Source organism: Diadema antillarum, unplaced genomic scaffold (genome assembly GCF_040938485.1).
Source record: "Diadema antillarum isolate AM-2024a unplaced genomic scaffold, OU_Dant_1.0 seq00001358_RagTag, whole genome shotgun sequence".
In the NCBI taxonomy this organism is placed as follows: Eukaryota; Metazoa; Echinodermata; class Echinoidea; order Diadematoida; family Diadematidae; genus Diadema; species Diadema antillarum.
In genome coordinates this window covers 120,475-143,533 of record NW_027272122.1, presented here as the reverse complement: position 1 = coordinate 143,533, position 23,059 = coordinate 120,475, and the positions used below count along the sequence as shown (strand labels likewise).

The 23,059-nt window shown below is 39.9% G+C and overlaps 1 protein-coding gene and 1 pseudogene across 1 annotated transcript; both read left to right on the top strand.

Annotated features, from left to right (window-relative positions):
* Positions 1 to 27: 27 nt before the first annotated feature.
* Positions 28 to 7,445, top strand: LOC139708636 (uncharacterized). Its single transcript, XM_071620572.1, has 3 exons — positions 28 to 150; positions 1,425 to 1,862; positions 7,183 to 7,445. The coding sequence occupies exons 1-3, from the start codon at positions 54 to 56 to the stop codon at positions 7,443 to 7,445; spliced, it is 798 nt and encodes a 265-aa protein (XP_071476673.1). The 5' UTR covers positions 28 to 53.
* Positions 7,446 to 15,324: 7,879 nt separating this feature from the next.
* Positions 15,325 to 22,197, top strand: LOC139708635 (uncharacterized; annotated as a pseudogene).
* The last annotated feature ends 862 nt before the right edge of the window (positions 22,198 to 23,059 follow it).

Here is a 23,059-nt window from a genome sequence, read left to right as displayed (position 1 = left end):
TTCCAACTAACCAAACTGATAGTTTGACAGTCTTTGATGGACCGGTAGATTCCATGTATACCACTGATACAATTGTCAAGGTTGAATCTTCACTGCCAGGAGACCTCCAGATACAAGCAAGCAGCCGTAACAACTACCATGACTGTGATGGTAATGAATTTTGAATTTTTAGCGATGCAAACGTGGCAAGAAATATGTCAAGTTAACGATTAACATTGTGCATTATGTGAAGAGCTGTTTAGACATGTGGCAGATAGATATTTTGACAAAGGATGTCTGCATTTTAATAGTGAAGATGCTTTTAACAATATTTGAAATTAGTTGGGAGAGTGAGAAACCGTGCTTTTCTAAAGAAAAAAAAATGCCCTACATTTTTGTCGAGCCCACCGGAGGTGTGGTGAGACTAAGGGATCGCCTGTGGCGTCTGTCCGTCTGTCGTCTGTCCGTAACGCTACAAAAACTTGAATAATTCTCTACTGAGGATTTCAATCTCAATCAAACGTGGAGGGAAGAGTGGTTACACAAAGTTACCCATTTTACTAAACATGAAGGGCAACTCAAGGTCAAAGGTCACAGGCAGAGGTCAATGAACTTTAAGGCCCAATGTTAAGTTTTTAGGACGCGTTTCGTTTATGGCTCCGAAATTTTGATGTATCTGTCTGTTTGTGACCAAACTTAGATAGTAGATGTCCCTTGGGAAGATAAAGGTTACCACAATGTCAAAGGTCACAAACGGGTCAACGAACTTTTAGGGCCCAATGTTAAGTTTTTATGGCGCCTTTTGATTGTGGCTCATAACTTTTGATCCCCTTCTCCATTTGTGACCAAAACTTGGATGGTAGATGTCCCTTGGGGAATAAAAGGTCATCCAAAGGTCACAGAAAGGGGTCAACAAATTTTTAGGGCCCATTGTTAAGTTTTTATGGCGCGTTTCGATTATGACTCATAACTTTTGATCCCTTTGTTTGTGACCAAACTTATATTGTAAATGTCCCTTGGAGAGTTGAAGTTCACCACAAGGTCAAAGGTCATAGGCGGGTCAATGAACTTCTGGGAGGCCTTATTTTGTGAAAATGATAGCTTACATTTCTTTTTTCAATGGGAAGAATTATATAAGAAAACAAGCCCTAAGTTAATCCACAATACATTTATTTATTCCATACTAAAATGTATAGGCTTTGTGATCTGCATTTGTACTTTTAATCTTCATGAATGGTGTCAGTAAATTCTCATTCCAGATGCTCGAATTTAAAAGTGTAGTATACAGTTAGTAATGCATTTCTTGGCAAGGACAATTCACCTTTTTGCTCCCCTAAAGTGTTTTTCATTAAGGGAATGAATGGACTTTGTAATGAACATCTTCATGAATAGTGCCAGTAACTTCTAATTCTTTACCATTTATGTCTTTCAATACCCACTTACAGAAGAACGTGATACCAACCCATGCTCAACTTCCTCAATTCCAAAATTGGAGAAGGAAAGAGAGGTCATGGTCAAGACTTACAAGCTACCTCTGTATGAGGAGTATGGAGGAGAATTCACAAGCAGTGAAGATTTGAGAAAGCACCTAACAAGACATGGATCCAGACACACCCAAGAGAGCCCTACCCCACCAAGTGATGGTGGGTATAGGAATGTAACCAACGTGCATTATTCTCAAACCATAAAAGTGGCATCTACTGACAAAGTGGGTCTGGTCCAAAGGCAGCAACTTACAACTAACCAAGTTGATGGTTTGACAGTCTTTGATGGACCAGTAGATTCCATGTATACCACTGATACAATTGTCAAGGTTGAATCTTCACTGCCAGGAGACCTCCAGATACAAGCAAGCAACCATGACAACTGCCATGACTGTGATGGTGATGAATTTTGAATTTTTAGCAATGCAAACCTGGCAAGCAATATGTCAACTTAACTATTAAAAATTCTGCATTATGTCAAGAGCTGTTTAGACATGTGGCAGATAGATATTTTGGCAAAGGATATCTGTATTGCAATAGTGAAGATGCTTTTAACAATATTTGAAATGAGTTGGAAGAGTGAGAAATCCCTAAGTTAATCCACAATGCAGATTCCATTACTAAAATGTATAAGTTTTGTGATCTGCATATGAACTTTATCTTAAATTTAAAGTTGTAGTACAGTGTATATAGTAAGTTAGTAAAGCATTTCTTGCTAAGAACAGTTCACCTTTTTCGCGTTATCCATTTTTAGCTCGCCTGAGCCAAAGGCTTAAAGAGCTGTTGCGATCGCTCTTCGTCCGGCATCCGTCATCCTTCCTTCGTCGTCCGTTGTGCGTAAACTTTTCACATTTATATTTTCTTGAGAACCCCATGACCGATTTTCACCAAACTTGGCAGGTAGCATCCCTAGGGGAATAGGATCTCAATTTGTTATAATAGGCACCATGCCTTACCCAGGGGGCCCCCAGAGGGACCCAAACCCTCCAAAATAAGGGAGCTTTAGATTTTAGACGCGCGGACGTTCAAAGGAAAAAAACATGTTCTGAGCTTGCGCAGTAGCGCGCGTAAAGTCAATCTATTTTTAGCTTGCGTCGCCTGAGTTGTTTACTTCGCGTACTGGGCTATTTTCACGTCCGCACATTTTGCGACGTAGAGAGCTTCTTCATGCACTGATCATATGGGGGCGCGATTTTATTTTTTATACGTTGCGTCCTAGCGTAATCTAAAGCTACTTTTCCACACGACGCAGGGAGAGGAGAACGTCCAGCGCAAGCGTCGGCTCAAACGTCCGCGCGTCAAAATCTAAAGCTCCCTATAAAGGAATCTTAACCCTAAAGGTGTGATTTCACAGAGCACGCAAACGATTTGTGAAGGACGCGAATGGCAAAATCCAGCATTCATATTTTAGTCTGCAAAAAATCGCCAAACATACGTGGGGGTTCGGAAGCGTCGTCAATTGTTCGCGAATGTCGTTTTTACTCCTGCGAGAATTTCAAAAAAGTTTGAAATTTTTTGCGAACCTTTTCCGCACATTGGTCATGATTTGCTCTTGAATTGTTCTCGAAAGTGTCTTTAAAGCCTCGTCATATGCTCAAGACCTTCGCAAGACGCGCGATGTTTGCAAAATGTTTGTGAAACCCCAAACAGACTTGGAATCTTTGGAGAATGTCTCACGTATGTTACGCGAATTCTGCAAAGATTTTCCGATCATTTTACGACGTAATCGCAAACTGTTAGCGTTGCTTTTGAGACACTCTCACGAATGGTTAGCGCACGTTTTGGGGATGTATGACCTATACGTTTTCTACATATAAATTCGTAGCATACATCTGAACATCAAACAATTATTAAGTATAGTAACAAAAAAATTAAAGACTAGAAAAGAGAAAGAAGTGTTTGATATACAAAAAAAAAATCACAGAATACACTTAAAATTAATCTAAAGTGTGTAAACTTTCCTTTGAACTACAGAGATTATGTGTTGGAGGAACTGCAAAAAAAAATCAAATGCTTTACCAGTGGAAATAGGTCGTAGAAAAAACAAATGTAGCAAAGCACACGATAGAGAAATGTGAGAAAAAGAAAATAGAAATAGAGGAAAGAGAAAAAAAAAATCAACTCAAGACAGCTTCCACCTCTCCTTGGGTACGTTTTCTCCAATGAATGTTGAAAATGCTTCGTTGTTCGCATTTCCGTCGCGTGTTCTTCGTGTACGTAACGTGCTGTACTTTAGCAATGATACACATGACATTCGCACATACGTCGTGGAAACTTCGCACAAATCGCGCAAGAGTAGTTTTCGGCTTCGTTGTCGGAACACATTCGGAGATTAACTTTTCCGAATATTGGATTTTTCCGTTCGCATCCTTCGCAAATCGTTCGCGTGCTCCATGAACTCACACATTAACTAGGCCGGGCTATTTAGGTAGATCATAGAGCCGGGGGGAGGGGGGACCGCGCGATCGCAATGAAAATTGGCACACACATTGCCTATGACGTAATCTAAAGTACTACTAAGTTCAATTTTTAAAAAGATGTCAGTTATGCTAAATTACGCTAATTTATGCATAATGATGCATGAAATCAGACAATTTGGTATAAATCACTAAATAAGGCTCTAAATGGGCACTTTTTTGTGTAAATATTCTTTTTAGTGTCCTGAGCAAATATTAAGTGCCGTCAAAAAAAAATTTCTTAGGTATTTTATTGTTTTTTTGAATTTGTTATATATTTCTGTGTTTTTTATGCCTCTGCCACGAAGTGGTGCCGGAGGCATTATGTTTTCGGGTTGTCCGTCCGTACGTACGTACGTCTGTCCGCTTTCGTTTACGCGATAACTTGAGTAATATTTCCTGGAATTTTACCAAACTTGGTCCAAGTATGAAGTGTGATGGGGCAATTATTTGATTAGATTTTGGGTGAAATCGGCTAAAGGTCAAAGGTCAAGGTCAAATCATGAAATTGTATCCGTTTACGCGATAACTCAAGACTGGATGGAGCAAATTTCACCAAACTTTGTTGGAGGATGATGTATGATGGGGCAATTACGTGATTAGTTTTTCAGTGAAATTGGACAAAGGTCAAAGGTCAAAGATCAAGGTCAAATCCTAAAATTTATTTGTTTACATGATAACTCAAAACTGGATGAAACACAGCTTTCACCAAACTTGGTCCAAGGATAATGTATGATGGGACAATTAGTTGAGTAGATTTTAGTGACATTGGCAAGAGGTCAAAGGTCAAAAGGTCAAGGAAAAATGCTACATATGTTGCAATTTCCCCCATATCTATGCAATGCCCAAAGGTATTTTCTTGAAACTTGGTGTGGACATGTACTACTGCGTAAAGATTCTCCAGAGAGAGTTTCATGTCATAAGGTCAACGGTCAAAAGGTCAGAGGTTAGGTGAAAATGTTGCAATATCACTTTTCTCTCAAATGGTTCAATGTATCTTGGTACATTCGCATGTACTGACTGGCAGGGATTATCTTGGGAATTTAGGGGTCATGGGTCAATAGTCTGGGGTCAAAGGTCAAGGTCAATTCCTCAAAATTTTACTTTTTCTCTCGTATTCTAGTATATATGCAATGCTTGCATTATTAGTTTCAAAACGTAATACATGCATTACCTAATGGAGATTCTCTGGGAAAGTTCCAGCCAGAAGGTCAAAGGTCTAAGGTTATGGGTCAGAGGCCAGGTTTCAATGCCCCCCCCCCCCCCCCCCAAAAAAAAAAAAAAAAATCTATTTACTGTCATTACACTCTGTCTTCATACCTTGGAAATTACTTAATGCATAAACTTATAAAAAGGTCTGTCAGAATTCAAGTAAAAATTCTCAATTCCCCAAATATGTGTACCTGCACTCTTAGAAAATTATAGCAAACCCAGTTCAAGAAATTTCTGACAAACCTGTCATTTCAATATTTTGCTAGTTATGTGAAACTGTCATGGATCACACATTGTGAAGACATTGTACTATATGCCTATTGGGAGAATCATGCATTATGGCGGAGGCAGCAGTCGCCATAGCGACATTTCTAGTCTTACTTTATGTTTTCGTTGTCTATTCGATGAAATTTGTCCGCAGCATTGTTTCGAACAAGAAAATATGTTATTAATTGATTTTAATCAATAAAACCCCAAATAGTCATACTTTTATGACATTTGCCTGTAAGCACAGTTTGCATTGAAATTGTACACGAATTCATGTTTTTGAGCAATTTTTGGTCTGACATGCACGTACATATTTATGCGCAAAATCGGAAACGCACGCCCTGGCATCACAAATTTGGTGTCAAAAGATACGGGAGACTCGAAAGAAAAAAGTCATGAAACGTCGCGGCGATAGCTTTTCGCATTAGTGATACATCGCACGAAACATCGAGGGGGGCCCTCGGTGCCCACCCCCCGGCCTAGTTGAGGTTAAAAAATCTTCTTCTCTAGAACTAGAATTGATAGGGCTAAGTTAATTCAGTGCACTCCCGTTACAATGAACACGGTTGTAATGAAATTTTGTTTAATATAATGAAGTAAAACTTATGGTCCCAAAATTATCGCCATTCATGTGTATGGTACAAAATTCGCTTATAACGAACATGGTTATAGCGAAATTTTTCTTTTAACAAAGTCTTTACCTAGTGCCACTGACAAAGAAAAACAAAAGAAATGTGCTCTGTTATAGTGCACTGAGGATCGCTTTCAAAAATATGTAGCGGAACAAGCATTTATAGGGTCTCTGCATGGGCGAACGCGTCACGTCACTGTGTGTTCCCCTGGTGTGTCACGCATAGTTTCCAAGGGGAACTTCCATTATTGTAATACAATAATCTGAAATTGAATAACTATTTGTTTTATTGTTCATATAGCTTTCCAGTGTATGAAGAGTATTCAACAAACAGAATATGCTTTGCTTCCTTGTTTTCGTTAAATATTGTATTTGTTTTTTGTTGTATTTGTTTTTTGTTGTATTTGTTATCACCAAATTTCGTTATCACGACAGAAAACTGCCAGTCCTGAGCATTTCGTAATAATGGGAGTGCACTGTATTATGAGTTGGTACATTGATGACTGTAATTTCAAGTTTGTTCATGGTGGAATCATGGGTGTCCCTTTGGGACCCAGGGGAAGGGGGTGGGGAGGGGTCCTTATGGGGCTCAAATTTAACAGATTTATCTTTTTCTTGAAAATGCCGAAATGGATTTGCACCAAACTTGGCAGGAAGCATCCCTAGGGGAGTAGAATCTCATTCCCGTCATATGGGCACCATGCCCAGCCTAAATTGGGGCCTGGATTGTAAATTTTTTATATTTTCTTGAACACCCCAAGATGAATTTTTACCAAACTTGGCAGGTAGCATCCCCAGAGGGATAGAATCTCATTTCCATCAAATAGGCACCATGCCCACCTGATGGTCCCAGGGGGCCCAAAACTGCATAGTCCAACATTCTATGAAGTACAGTGTACCTTGCAGATATTTTTACCAGTGAGATGGAATATAATGCAGATAGACACCATGCCCCCAGCTCTCAAACTACCCCACCACAAGTTTCCAATGTTCTCACGTAAGAGTCTGCCAGAATGCATGAAAGGTGAACTTGCGATACTTGGGTGAGCGTCTCGTACTGAAATGAATGGGCTTTATGATGAACAGCTTCATGAATGGTGCCAGTAACTTCTAATTCTATATAATGTACAATTGTATATCTCTCAATCCTCAGTTGCAACTTCCTCCATTCCAAAACTGGAGAAGGAAAGAGAAATCATGGTCAGGACTTACAAGCTACCTCTGTGTGAGGAGTGTGGAGAAGCATTCACAAGCAGTGAAGATTTCAGACAGCACCTAACAAGACATGGATCCAGACACACCCAAGAGAGCCCTGCTCCACCAGGTAATGATGGTGATAGGAATGTAACCAACATGCATTATTCTCAAACCATAAAAATGACATTTGATGATGAAGTGGTTCTGGTCCAAAGGTAGCAACTTTCAACTTACCAAGTTGATGGTTTGACAGTCTTTGTTGGACTGGTAGATTAGATGAGACAATCCACGGAGACAATTGTCAAGGTTCAAACAAACACTATTTATTGAGAGGACGCTGGTCACAATGTGGCATAGACTGGTTTCCAGACCCTTTGCCAACTGGACTCCGCAGCGACAAAGTTGGCGCCCCGTGGTGGTATCGTCGCCTTTCTAAAAGGCACCTTTTTGTCTCGCCCACCGTAGGTGAAGGCAAGACGAAGGGATCCAAATGGCGTCCGTCCGTCGTCCGTCACAAATGTTAAAGTTTACCTGCAAGACTCTCTTATGATGCATAACTTGGCAACTGTTACAGCAATGGCAGCCACACTTGGGTGATAGAAGCACTAGGGGTATCTTCATATTATGGTGTTGTCGGAGGTCATGTGATTATGTCAAAGGTCATTTGAGGTCATATATTAAAGAGTATGTGCAAGACTCTCTTTTCTATGTTAAAGTTTACCTGCAAGACTCTCTTTTGACAAATAACTTCACATAAGTTGCTTGGATTACAACCTAACTTGGGTCATACATGTAGATGCACTGGGGGTACCTTCATGTTATGGTGCCGTTGGAGGTCACAGGATAAGGTCAAAGGTCATTTGAGGTCATACGTTAAAGTTTACTTGCAAGACTCTCTTATCACACGTAACTCAGCACATGTTGCTACAATGGCAATCAAACTTGGGTGATGGATGCGATGGGGGTACCTTCATGTTATGGTACCGTAAGAGGTCACATGATAACGTCAAAGGTCATTTTAGGTCATACGTTAAAGTTTACTTGCAAGACTCTCTTGTCACACATAACTCAGCACATGTTGCTACAATGGCAATCAAACTTGGGTGGTGGTAGATGTCTCTTGGGAAGTTGAAGGTAACCACAAGGTCAAAGGTTACAGGCGGGGGTCAACGAACTTTTAGGGCCCAATGTAAAGTTTTTAGGGCGCATTTCGTTTATGGCTCATAACTTTTGATCCCTTTGTCCGTTTGTGACCAAACTTGGATGGAAGATGTCCCTTGGGGAGGTGAAGGTCATCACAAGGTCAAAGGTCACAGAAAGGGGTCAACAAATTTTTAGGGCCCAATGTTAAGTTTTTATGGCGTGTTTCGATTATGGCTCATTACTTTTGATCCCTTTGTCCGTTTGTGACCAAACTTGGATGGTAAATGTCCCTTAGGGTGTTGAAGGTCACCACAGGGTCAAAGGTCATAAGCAGGTCAATTAACTTCTGGGAGTTATAAAAGATATTGATTCCTTGTACGCGAATGGGCGAGACACAATTTGGCGATTGCCTTGTTGAACTATACTAGTTTTCAACGTTGAGAGCGTTAATATCCTGAATAGCAAAATGGTACGGACAGAGGGTCTGGAAGCCAGACTAAAATTTGGTACCACAATGGCCCGAATTCACGAAGGTGGTACGATTGAAACCATGGTTTAAACCATGGACAAAAACCATGGAGCGCCAAGTGTTGCATGGAATATTCCGTTACGAAATCAGTAATTTCGTCGATGAAATGATTATTTTGTAACGAAATGACAACATTTTGTAACCTAATGAACGTTTCATCGACGATATGATAATTTCATTAACGAAACGGTCATTTTGTCAACGAAATGACCAATTTCGTAACGAAATATTTTGTGTAACACTTCGCACTCCATGGTTTAAACCATGGTTTCATTTGTACCACCTCGTGAATTCAGGCCATTAAGTCCAGTTTGTGTTTACAGTGAGAAAAGGCCGGGCTCGGCCACAGCTTGGCCATGGCCAAGACTACCTCCAGAGCTTGGCCAAATGTGCAGCCAATTTTGGTACCGCAATGAATGGTTGAGCCCGGTCTTTTCACTCACTGTAAATGTGACCGTGCACCTCATAACGAACATAAAGTCGCACACACTGATTTTGCGTGAGGACTGAAAATAAGTGAAATGGGTCAACCTAGCCGAACTTGACTTTTTCATATTTTCTGAAATAGGGGGTCTTCTTTTACATTATGCTAAAATTTGGTATCATAAAACGGGCAGGAAAGTGTGTTTTTTTTAGCAGTTTATCTCGAACATTTTTGGTTGAATAGTGTGATTAGTGTGTCTTTAGAATCTCTTTTTCATTTCTGAAAAACCTCGTCCACACTCTTCACTTTCAACTCTAAAAAACTTTTGAAAGGATAGTGCTACTGCTTTGAAAGTTGGCATTAATTATGGACAGAATGTGTTTATGTGGCATGCTTAATTTCAGTTTAATCTGATAATCCCTTCATTGTTGTTACTCTGGTGGTTTACTTCCTGTTGTTTGTCCCATTCATCGCACAGCCAGCACGGTTTGGTAAAGATTAAGCGCTGGAATAGACACTGTACTTCAGAGCCTCTTTTCTCAGTTCACACTTTTCCTGAGTTTGTGCTTTCTTTCCAATATTTAGATAGGTTAGGAGAGTCCATTTGATTTGAGTTATACCTCATTTTAAAGCTTAAAGTCTGTTCTTTCAGAATATGGTCTTAACTAGAAATTCATGTCTGGCAACTTTTTGTTTGTTTTGAGGTGCAGGATCACAAATGTGGTCTATTAAAGTAATCCAGAATGCAGTTGCATGCTTGAAAATGAAACTTGTGACACAAAATGTGACTTCTTGTGAATAGCAAAAAAGAAATATACTTCATGAGCTGTTGTTGTTTTCGAATTTCACGAATCAAAGTTGGATCACGAATTTAACAACACGCGAAAATGTCTCCATGTGCTGTGTTTATAGAATGTACATTGAAGAGTGTGTACAGTTCTGGTCGAGGTGAGGATTTAGCATTTAACATTTTGCGAGATGTTCAGAAACCACTCTATGAGATATCAGAGAGCATGCAATTCTAAGGGGTGTGAAAAGTTTATTTGATGAAAATCAGGTTTAAAATGGTTGAGATATCCAAATACAAGGTGAAACAAAGAGATTGTAATAAAAGGCGTGGCCTGTCACCTTTTATTATTATCACTCTTTTTGATATCTCAGCCATTTGAAAACCAATTTTCATCAAATAAATGTTGAATCCTTGTTAAAATTACATGTTCTTTCATATTTCAGAAGGGGTTTCTCATTATCTCAGGAATGTTCAAAACATGAATCCCCTCCTCAACCAGTACTGTACAGTCCCTTTAACGTAAGCGTTGGCGTCAATTCGTAAAAACATCTTGTGCAAATGTCTATGGCCCTGTCATTCGCAAAAATATCTGTAAGCGAAAATAACAGCGTATACAGTAAATTTGTATATTGCAATTCTGCATCACAAAACCAACAAAAAGTCGCCAGACACAGATTCTTAGTTTAGGGCAGATCCTGAAAGAACAGAGTCTAAGCTTTAAAATGGTCTATAGCTCAAGTGAAATGGATTCTGCAAAACTCTGTAAATATTGGAAAGAAAGCACACTCGGGAAAAGGGTGAACCAAGAAAAGCTGCTTTGCAGTACAGGGTCTCTTCAAGCGCTTAACCCTAACTTACCTGGGCTATTTAGCCAGCTTGAATTCCTTCAGATCTCGGCCGTTGATCACGCGATCGCCGCAAAATTTTGCATGAACACAAAACCAGATGTAATCTACAAGACTGTTTAGTTGAATTTTCCTAAAATTTGCATTTTCTATTTTGAATTAATTATGCAAATATATGCAGAAAACCTCATTTTTGTCTGTAATTGGCTTATAAAAGCTTATGGAATGCTGATTTTTGGTTTAAATATTCCTAGTGACTTTCCTAACATTTGAGCGTAAAAAAAAATCAGTATCAAAATTAATTTCTTATGTTTTTTATTGTTTTATCAATTTTTTATGTATTTCTCTGTCTTTTCGAACTTTTGTTTTTGTTTTTTTGCAGCAGAATTTGTCATACACATTTTTTGAAGCATAATTATGCTAAAATAAATTGATTCCAGCCATTCAAATTAGAAATATGAATCTTTAAATGAATTAATTGAAAAAAACAATTTGTATTGACTTTGTGCACAAAATCACGTTTTTGAGCAATTTTTGAGTTGACGAAAATTTTTTGAAGGGGCGTGGCTTCCGAACGGTATGCCCAGGTGAGACAAATTTGGTCTCAGAATTTGCGCGAGACTTGAAAGTAAAAAGTCAGCAAGCGGGGCGGTCAAACCATGCCAGCTGTGCAATGAACAGGACCAAATACAGGGTGTAAACCACTGGAGCAACAACAATGAAGAGAGTATCAGATGAAGCTGAAATTTTATGCTTCATCAACACATTCTGGTCATGATTAATACCAACTTTCAAAGCATCAACATTAGCCCTTCAAAAATTAGTAGACTTGAAAGTGAAGAGTGTGCAAAGGAATTTCAAGAAATGAAAAGGGTCTCTTAGACATACCTGATCTCACATTGTACTCTACAAAAAACAAAAAAAAAAAAAACCTGCTGAAAATGCACATTCCCATTCATTTTGATCCCGACTTAAAAATATAATGTACAAGAACAGTAGTTCTTTCAGAAAACATGAAGACCCAATATTGACGTGGTTGAATCATTTCACCTTTATTGAGTCCTAACTTAATATCAAGGGGTGCGACTGTTTGTTACCTCACCTGAGCTGAAGGCTCACTTAAGCTATTGCGATTGCTCTTCGCCCGGTGTCTGTCATTCATCGTGCGTAAAATTTTTACATCTTCATCTTCTTGTTGAGAACCCCGTGACTGATTTTCGCCAAACTTGACAGGTAGCATCCCTACGGGATAGGATCTCAATTTCTTCAAGTGGGCACCATACCCCACTTGAGGGGCACAAAAGGGGACCACCCCCCCCCCCCCCCCAAATTAAGGAATCTTAAAAAATCATCTCTCTAGAACCAGAAGTGATAAAGCTGACTTAATACTGTGACTTAGTAGGCGTACATTGATGACTGTAGTTTCAAGTTTGTTCTTGGGGGAATCAGGGCTGCCCCCCCTTGGGACCTAGGGTATGGAGGGGAGTGGGGAGGGGTCCTAATGGGGCCCAAATTGTACATTTTCAGATTTTTCTTGAAAACACCTTGATGAATTTTCACCAAAGTTGGTAGGTAGCATCCCTAGGGGGCAAAATCTCATACCCATCAAATGGGCACCATGGCCCACCTTTGGCCCCAAGGGCCTAAATTGGGACCTAAATTGTGAATTTTCATCTTTTTTCTTAAAAACTCTGTGATGAATTTTCACCAAACTTGGCAGGTAGCATCCCTAGGGGAATAGAATCTCAATTTCTTCAAGTGGGCACCATACCCCACTTGAGGGGCACAAAAGGGGACCAACCCCCCCCCCCCAAAAAAAAAAAAAAACAAGAAAAATTAAGGAATCTTAAAAAATCATCTCTCTATAACCAGAAGTGATAAAGCTGACTTAATACTATGACTTAGTAGGCGTACATTGATGACTGTAGTTTCAAGTTTGTTCATGGGGAATCAGGGGTGCCCCCCCCCCCCCCCCCTTGGGACCCAGGGCATGGAGGGGATTGAGAGGGGTCCTAATGGGGCCCAAATTGTACATTTTCAGATTTTTCTTGAAAACACCTTGATGAATTTACACCAAAGTTGGTACAACCTAGGGGGCAAAATCTCATACCCATCAAATGGGCACCATGGCCCACCTTGGGCCCCAGGGGCCTAAATTGGGGCCTAAATTGTGAATTTTTCATCTTTTTTCTTTAAAACTTGAAGATGAATTTTCACCATACATGGCAGGTAGCATCCCTAGGGGGACAGAATCTCATTTCCATCAAATTTGGCACCATGCTCCACCTGGGGGCCTCAAGGTTCTCTATCCACCCCCCCCCCCCCCCCCCAAGTAAGGAGTCTTTAAAGATTTTCTCTAGAACCAGAAGTGATTGAGCTAAGTTAATACAATGAGTTGAGATATTGATGACTGTTGTTGCAACTTTAATCATGCATGGCAGATTCAGGGAGACCCCCCGCGACCCAAGGGAATGGGTGGGATTGATCCAAATGGTGATGTAAATTGTACCGTACGTGTTCATCATTGTTGAAAAATCCCTCTATGAATATTCACTAAACTTGACAGGTAGCATTAAAGGAGGTTAAGATCTAAATTTTTTTCAACAGGGCGCATTGCTTCCCTGTGGGGACCCAAGGGGGCCTAATTCCCCCCCCCCCCCCTCCTTCCACATTAAGGAATAATAACAAACTCTTGTCTCGAAGTATTGATGACTGTACATACACTGTCGTTCCAAGTTTGTCCATTGCACATCTAGGGGGGAACCTAGATTTTCATCTTGCTGAAAACAGCATAATGGATTTACCAAACTTGGCAAGTATCATTCCTATGGGGATAGAATCTCAAAGTGTTTTGAATGGGCACCATGCTTTCCCTGGGGCCCTAGGGGGGGTCCAAAACCTCCTAAATTAAGGAATATTCAAGAATATTCTTCTCTAGAATCAAAGTGATATTGCTTTAGGTCTTTTTGTCCCCACCGAACGAGTTCGAGCAGGGGACTATGAAACGGGCTCCGTACGTGTGTGTGTCCATGTGTCCGTCCGTCCGTCCGTGTGTGCGTCCGTGTGTAATCAAAATGTTCAATTTGCTACTTCTCTGTCATATATGAGCCAATTTTGATTCTGTTTGCTTTATATGATAGCACTACATGGGAGCTTTGAAACTTCGACACAGAATTTCAGTTGTGACCTTTGACCTTGACCTTTTACCTATATTGCACATTTTGCTTCAAAATGCTACTCCTTCGCCATTTCTAACCCGATTTCGATTCCGTTTGCTTTATGTGATGGCACTAGGTGAGGGCTTCAAAACTTCTACACAGAATTTTGACCTTTGACTTCTTTGACCTTTGACCTTGATTTTTGACCTGTATAGTGTATTGTACATTTTGCTACAAAATGCTACTCCTTCGCCATTTCTAACCTGATTTCACTTCCGTTTGCTTTATGTGATGGCACTAGGTGAGGGCTTCAAAACTTCTACACAGAATTTTGACCTTTGACCTTGATTTTTGACTTGTATTGTACATTTTGCTACAAAATGCTACTCCTTCGCCATTTCTTACCCGATTTCGATTCCGTTTGCTTTATGTGATGGCACTAGGTGAGGGCTTCAAAACTTCTACACAGAATTTTGACCTTTGACTTCTTTGACCTTTGACCTTGAATTTTTACCTATATTGTACATTTTGCTACTAAATGCTACTTCCGACGGGGGACATATATTACGCACCGCGTAATTTCTACTTTTCCTTGTTTTCCCGCAAACAGCATAATCCAACATTCTAAAAAGTACAGGGTACTTGGCAGGTATTTTTACCAGTGTGAAGGAATACGCAAATGGACACCAGCTCTGAAAGCTACCCCTCACATGTTTCCAATGTTCTCAGGTAAGAATCTGCAAGAATGCATAGAAGGCAAACTTGCGATACTCAGGTGAGCACGAGACCCCCAGGTCTCTTGTTCACTTTGTGATGCATCGTCACATATGTATGTATTTATTTTACATTGTAACATTCAAATACTTTGTGTGATATTTGTGACAAATGTTGTCTATAATTGTTTGGCTCCTTTGAAATAGATGATGCTTTGGGACACTGGAGTCCAAGGTGGAGCTGATGCTGAGAAAAAGTTTGGCATCAGAGGCATCCAGTCACATGCAGTCTGGACCGGGGAAACTTAGACCACTGGCCAAGGTCCTGAGTATGTGTGCCAGAACAGACACTTCGGTGGAATGCAACTCTGGATCTCATGGGAATGTGCCTTTGACCCATAGTGAAGAGTGTCTTATTTGTGGAGGCCGTTTTGCCAATCTTGCAAGGACACATGCAACTACATGAGGGGCGAAAAATATGGCAGTGCAAGTTGTGTTCAAAAGACTTCTGGACAAAGTTGGGCCGAGCAAGCATGCGAGAATAGTGCATCCTGAAGAAGTACAACTACATTTTGGGCAATCCATTTACAAGTATGAAATGTGTGTCAAGGAATGGGAGCTCAACAAGCACAAGAAACTGCATTCACAAGAAACCCTTGCCCAGAGAAATGTGTTGAAGTGTGAGTGCAATTCCAGGTGCTTTCCCACATGGCTGGAATCTGGAAATGTGTAAAATTGTAAAATATGTAAAATTGTCTATATATTTTCTTTATTATCATTCTACACATGTGACATCACAAGCTGCAGTTACATAGTCTTTTCATCCAGCAGTGACTGAGCAGAAAATTAAAAGATTCATAATTTCTGAACGGATTGCTTGATTTTCCTCAAACTCACACTGTACAATGGATTCTCTTGTTACATTCACTCAATGTGCATGTCAGTGAAGATGGACCTAAAAATTACATTGATTGTGCTTGGGATACGATACGGTACATGGCATGGGTACCTACTCTGTCCCGTGTGAGATCTCATGATTTCAAATTAGCATGACTGTACAGTGTTGGGGCAATCGTTAATGACCCAACACTGTACAGTCGTGCTAACTTAAAAAACATTGAACTGCACATTACTTGAATATGAGACCAATTTGAAGCAATGATTATCACACAACAATAGATACAGTGTACTCTTAAATGAATCCCACAAGGATTGGAACGGTCATCAAGAAATAATTATACTTTATAACTGCATAAACTTTAAGGGCCCGGATTTGACTAGCATTCACGCTATTTTGTGGTTCCTATTATCCTCGCTTTTTTATGTAACTGATACGACTATAAACATGTACAATGATTGCTATTGCATTGGATAATAAGTTCATTCATTCATTCATCCCCCAGCATTCCTACTTATTCCCTCTGATCAGTTACTAGCCATCCCCTTTAATTATTATGTACACGTAATTGGAGCTGTTTGCCTCACGACATTAGACGTGAACTTGTACCTCTGATAGTCGTGAGTGTTGTGACTTTTATAATACTGAGATAGAAACTGCAGAATAAAACAATTTTAGAGACTTTTCAGGGTAAGAAAAGTTTCAAAAACATGTTTTTTTTATCAGGTCTCGTCCGTTACGGCAGATATTTTCTTTTCTAGAATATGCCTGTCATCTTCATTTTTTCATTTTTGTTCTTTTTTTTTTTACATGATTACCATGATTACGTATACTTCTCCTAAATAACAATGGCCATGATGAAGTCTAGAACAATCAGGGGCCATTTACACTAGTTTTCAGGCCACAAAGGCCTCTGAAATGTCCCATATACAATGTGTAATTATCTTTGACTTGCCCTCTTTCAGAATTTGCCCTCAACTAATTTATGTCTGACTATTTTTTGTTATGCCTCTGCCACGAAGTGGTGCTGGAGGCATTATGTTTTCGGGTTGTCCGTCCGTACATCCGTCCGCTTTTGTTTACGCGATAACTTGAGTAATATTGACTTGAATTCTACCAAACTTGGTCCAAGTATAAAGTATGATAGGGCAATTGGTTGATTAGATTTTGGGTGAAATCAGTCAAAGGTCAATGGTCAAGGGTCAAGGTCAAATCATGAAATTGTATCCGATAACTCAAGACTGGATCAAGCAAATTTCACCAAACTTTGTTGGAGGATGATGTATGATGGGACAATTACTTGATTAGTTTTTTACTGAAATCGAACAGAGGTCAAAGGTCAAAGATCAAGGTCAAATCCTGATATTTATCTGTTCACGTGATAACTCAAAACTGGATGAAGCAGCTTTCACCAAATTTGGTCCAAGGATGATGCATGATGGGACAATTAGTTGAGTAGATTTTAGTGACATTGGCAAATGGTCAAAGTTCAAAAGGTTAAGGTCAAATGCTAAAAGTGTTGCTATTTCCCCAATATCTATGCAATGCCCAAAGGTATTTTCTTGTCATAAGGTCAAAGGTCAAAAGGTCAAAGGTTAGGTGAAAATGTTGTAATATCACTTTTCTCACAAATGGTTCAATGTATCTTCATGGAACTTGGTACATGTGCATGTACTGACTGGCAGAGATTGTCTAGGGAATTAAGGGGTCATAGGTCAATAGTCATGGGGTCAAAGGTGAAGGTCAATTCCTGAAAATGTTACTATTTCCCTCATACACTAGTATATGAAATGCTTGCATTATTAGTTTTAAAACTTAATATATACATGCATTACCTAATGGAGATTCTCCAGGAAATTTCCAGCCAGAATGTCAAAGGTCAAAGGTTAAGGGTCAAAGGCCAGGTTTCAATACCCCCCCCCTCCATAATTTTTTTTTAAATCTATTTTGTACTGTAATTACACTCTTTCTTCATACCTTGGAAATTACTCAATGCATAAACTTATAAAAGGATTCGTCAGAATTCAAGTAAAAATTCTCAATTCCCCAAATATGTGTACCTGCACTCTTCGACAATTATAGCAACCCCAGTTCAAGGAAAGTGAACATTCAAGTCATTTCTGACCAATCTGTCATATCAGTATTTTGCCAGTTATGTGAAACTGTCATGGATCAAGTGATTGTGAAGACATTGTATGTACTACAGTGTATACGCCTATTGGGAGAATCATGCATTATGGCAGAGGCATCAGTCACCATAACGACATTTCTGGTTGGTTTTGTAGTGCAGAATCACTATTAAGTGTAAGGTTTTCTGCACAATCCTGCACAAAGAATGTTGATGCACACAATATTTGTTTTTTCTGCTGCCTTTTCCTGATTGTATGTCAGATCATGCTACTCATTATTGTAATTTGAAATCTTTTTTCTTAAAAGATGAAAATCATGAATGTAATGACACTGATTATAGTATTAGGTAGGGACCATTAATTGTTGCTTGATAATGCAATACAACTATAGTGTGCGTAGTTTCATGTCATTTTTTTTTATTTCAACAGGTGAAACAAAGAACCCTGTTCTGAATGGTGATGAGGATTCTGTGTCGTGGACAAGCACTCTCAATCAAAATGAAATCCAGAGAGACTTTTATGAAGCAGGATCCGACCAACATTGCAACTCTGCATGTGTTGCAAGTAATGCAAAGTGCCTGGCAATTGCAAGGGTGATGAATGACACGCCATCAGTGGACAGTGAGAAGACTAATACAGCCCCATCAGCCTCAACAGGGCAAGATGTATCAGCAGAGGATAAGGAGAGGCTGCTTTTCCTACCACTTGGTCTTAGACAAGAAAGGCTTACACAGGCTGCAGACCCCCAAGAAAAAAATCTTACCAGCCATATATCAAGTGACGCCTACAACCCAGATTCCTTCAGTGAGACTTTAGGGGAACCCCATCATGTGTCACAAAAGAGGATGAAATACGAACACCAAAGTAAGTTCCAATTAAAGGCACACAAGTACTCATTTCAGAGAGAGAAGTGTAATGTGTGTATGAATTTTGTATTAAAGCACAATATGCATGACCATATGAGGGTGCACACGGGGGAGAAGCCATTGCAATGTAAAGTTTGTTCAAGGTGCTGCTCACAAAAAAGTTCCCTCAAACGGCACATGTCTTTGCAAGGTCACATGCACACATGTGATACAACTAACCCAAATTCGTTAAGTGAGACAGTGAGATCAACCTCTCTTGATTTGTCAAAGAAGAGGATGAAATCACATGAACACCAGAATAAGCCCAAGGGGGAGGGATCCAAGCACTTTTTTGTAAAAAGAGAGCAGTGCAAAGTGTGCAGGAAATCAATATTGAAGGGATGGATGAAGATCCATATGAGGGTGCACACGGGGGAGAAGCCATTCCAATGTGAAGTCTGTTCAAGGTGCTTCACACAGAAGTGGTCCCTCAATCAGCACATGAGACTGCACACGGGTGAGAAGCCATTCCAATGTAAAGTTTGTTCAAGGTGCTTCTCACAAAAAAGTTCCCTCAAACGGCACATGTCTTTGCTCGGTCACATGCACAAATGTGATACAAGTAACACAAATTCGTTTAGTGAGACTGTAATGGCAACCTCTCTTGATTTGTCAAAGAAGAGGGTGAAATCACATGAACACCAGAGTAAGCCCGAGGGGGAGGTATCCAAGCACTCTTTTCAAACAAGAGAGCAGTGCAAAGTGTGCAAGATAACCATATCAAAGGAATGTATGAGGAGGCACATGAGGGTGCACACAGGGGAGAAGCCATTCCAATGTGAAGTCTGTTCAAGGTGCTTCACACAGAAGTGGTCCCTCAATCAGCACATGAGACTGCACACGGGTGAGAAGCCATTCCAATGTAAAGTTTGTTCAAGGTGCTTCTCACTAAGTGATTACCTCAAACGACACATGTCTTTGCATGATCCTAAGCATGTTTATGCCAGAGAGCAGTGCAAAGTGTGCAGGAAATCTGTATTAAAGAAGTGTATGAGGGTCCACATGAGGGTGCACACGGGGGAGAAGCCATTCCAATGTAAAGTTTGTTCAAGGTGCTTCAGACAGCGAGGTTCCTTCAACCGGCACATGTCTTTGCATGATCCTGAGCACTTTTATGGAAGAAAGCAGTGCAAAGTCTGTGGGAAATCTGTATCAAAGGACTATATGAGGGTCCACATGAGGGTGCACACGGGGGAGAAGCCATTCCAATGTAAAGTTTGTCCAAGGGGCTTCTCACGAAGTGAGTACCTCAAACGACATATGTCTGTACACGATCCCAAGCAGGCATATAATACCTGTAATAAAGATTTGTTTAGTTTGACTAAGAGGGCAACCTATCGTGATGTGTCCCAAGAAAGGATGAAACATGAGCACCAAAGCAAGTTCCAATTAAAGAAACGCAAGCGCCCACATCTAAGAGCACAGTGCAAAGTGTGTGAGAATTTTATATTAAAGCACAATATGCGTGACCATATGAGGGTGCACACAGGGGAGAAGCCATTCCAATGTAAAGTTTGTTCAATGTGCTTCACACAGAAAGGCTCCCTCAAACGGCACATGTCTTTGCATGATTCTAAGCACTTCTATGCCAGAGAGCAGTGCAAAGTCTGTGGGAAATCTGTATTAAAGCACCGTATGGGGATCCACATGAGGGTGCACACGGGTGAGAAGCCATTCCAATGTAAAGTTTGTTCAAGGTGCTTCTCACACCTATGGTCCCTCAAACGGCACATGTCTTTGCATGATCCTAAGCATGTTTATGTAAGAGAGCAGTGCAAAGTCTGTGGGAAATCTGTATCAAAGGACTATATGAGGGTCCACATGAGGGTGCACAACGGGGAGAAGCCATTCCAATGTACAGTTTGTTCAAGGTGCTTCGCACATAAAAGTTCCCTCAAACGGCACATGTCTTTGCTCGGTCACATGCACACATGTGATACATGTACAACTAACCCAAATTGATTTAATGACACAGTGAGATCAACCTCTCTTGATTTGTCAAAGAAGAGGATGAAATCACATGAAATCCAGAGTAAGCCTGAGGGGGAGGGATCCAAGCACTCTTCAGAAAAAAGAGAGCAGTGCAAAGTGTGCAGGAAGTCCATATTGAAGAAATGTATGACGATCCACATGAGGGTGCACACGGGGAAAAGCCATTCCAATGTAAAGTTTGTTCAAGGTGCTTCTCACACAGATGGTCCCTCAAACGGCACATGTCTTTGCACGGTCCCATGCACATCAGTTGTGATACGACTAACCCAAATACATGTATGGCTTGATTCTCATTTAAACATGGAGAAGCATAATTTATATCAACCACATGCAAGTCTACTTTTTATATGTTGCATAACTTGCGTCACATTCGTAGATATTTGAGCCAGAAAGACACTGAAACTCTTGTTCACGCATTCATTAGCAATAGGCTTGATTATTGTAATGGGCTATTGTTTGGTTTACCAGATTCACAGATAACCAAGCTTCAGCGTGTGCAGAATGCATGTGCGAGACTTGTGTCCAGTTCGTCAAAATTTTCACATATTACACCTGTTTTGATGACGTTCCATTGGTTGCCAGTAAGACAGAGAATTGTATTTAAAATTTTGATACTTGTTTATAAAGTATTGCATGGTCAAGCACCTGGTTATTTATCAGAATTGATATCAATGAAATCACACTCATATTCTCATAATTTACGAAGTACACAGGATAAGTTGCTTCTAAAGCAATCTCATTTAAAAACAAAAGTAACTGTGGGGGATTGTGCCTTCAGCTGTGCTGCTCCAAAACTTTGGAATAAATTACCTGAGAAACTGAGGAAGGCATCATCACTTGTTGTCTTCAAATCTATATTGAAGACCTATCTTTTTTCAAAAGCCTTTGATTAATTTGTTATCTATTTTTTGTGTGTCTAATCGGTGACAATGTTAGGAGCTCTGTTACATCACAGCGCAGGAGTGTATATTTACATAGTAGCTGCGCTATACAAATTTTTCTAATTATAATTATAATTATTATTTAGTGGAGACAATTAGGGCAACCTCTCTTGATGTGTCAAAAGGATGAAATACAAACACCTAAGCAAGCCTCAATTCAAGAAACACAAGCGCTCATTTCTAAGAGAGCAGTGAACAGTGTGTGAGAAATTTATATTAAAGCACATTATGCGTGACCATATGAGGGTACACACAGGGGAGAAGCCATTCTACTGTAAAGTTTGTTCAAGGTGCCTCACACAGAAAAGTTCCCTCAAACGGCACATGTACGTCTTTGCATGATCCTAAGCATGTTTATATATTAAGAGAGCAGTGCAAAGTCTGTGGGAAATATGTATTAGAGCACCATATGACACAGCAAGGTTCCCTCACACAGCACATGTCTTAATGCATGATCCTTAGCACTTAATGTAAGAGAGCAGTGCAAAGTGTGCGGGAAATCTGTAGGGGAGAGCGGGGAGAAGTGGGACATAGTTTCAAGTTCGCCGATTTTCTTCTGATATCTTTTTATAGAAGAGAAGGATTACATTTCCCTTCAAGCTTGCATGAAGGTGGATATGGTAGGTTACATAAGGAGTCATAAGTTGGGGGTGGCACTGTTCTCAATTTTCTGCTGTTAATGAAAAGAAAAAAAAAAAATTACTTTTGGGGAGAAGTTGACCCACCCGTGGGTAAAGTGGGACAACGGCAAGGGAGAAATGTGATGGTGGGACTTAACCCTAAAGAGGCCGGGCTTCTTTGGCTATGCTCAGACGGGGGGATGGATTAAAATTTCGCATGCGTGAGACCCATGTCATAATCTACAAGATTGTGTCATAAGATTTTTTGAAACAATCAAATTCTAATTTTAATTCATCAATTGATTATGCAAATTAAGCTCAAGATGATATTTTAGACTAATTAACAGCATTGAGGGTCTAATTTTTGATCTGTAAATCTGTTTAAACATATTCAACAATTGTACTTCACCACAAAAACTTGTTTTCAGAATTTCTTATGTATTTCTGTGTTTTTCAAGTTTTGTTTTTTTCTTTGTTTTTCATTGGAAATTGTCACTGACCACTTTTCTACCATAATTAGCACAAAAGTAATCAATGAAAGTGTTTAAATCGTAAAAATAATCAGGTTTTTATGACTTACATGACAGAACACTGTTTTCCATAGGAAATGTACACAAATTCACAAAATTGTGCCCGTTTTGGGGCGACATTCCATTACAACGCGTGGCTTCGCAAAAGTATGCATGGACGTTGCAAATTTGGTCTCAAAAGTTGTGCGAGATTTGAACGAAGAGAGTCAAGAAGCC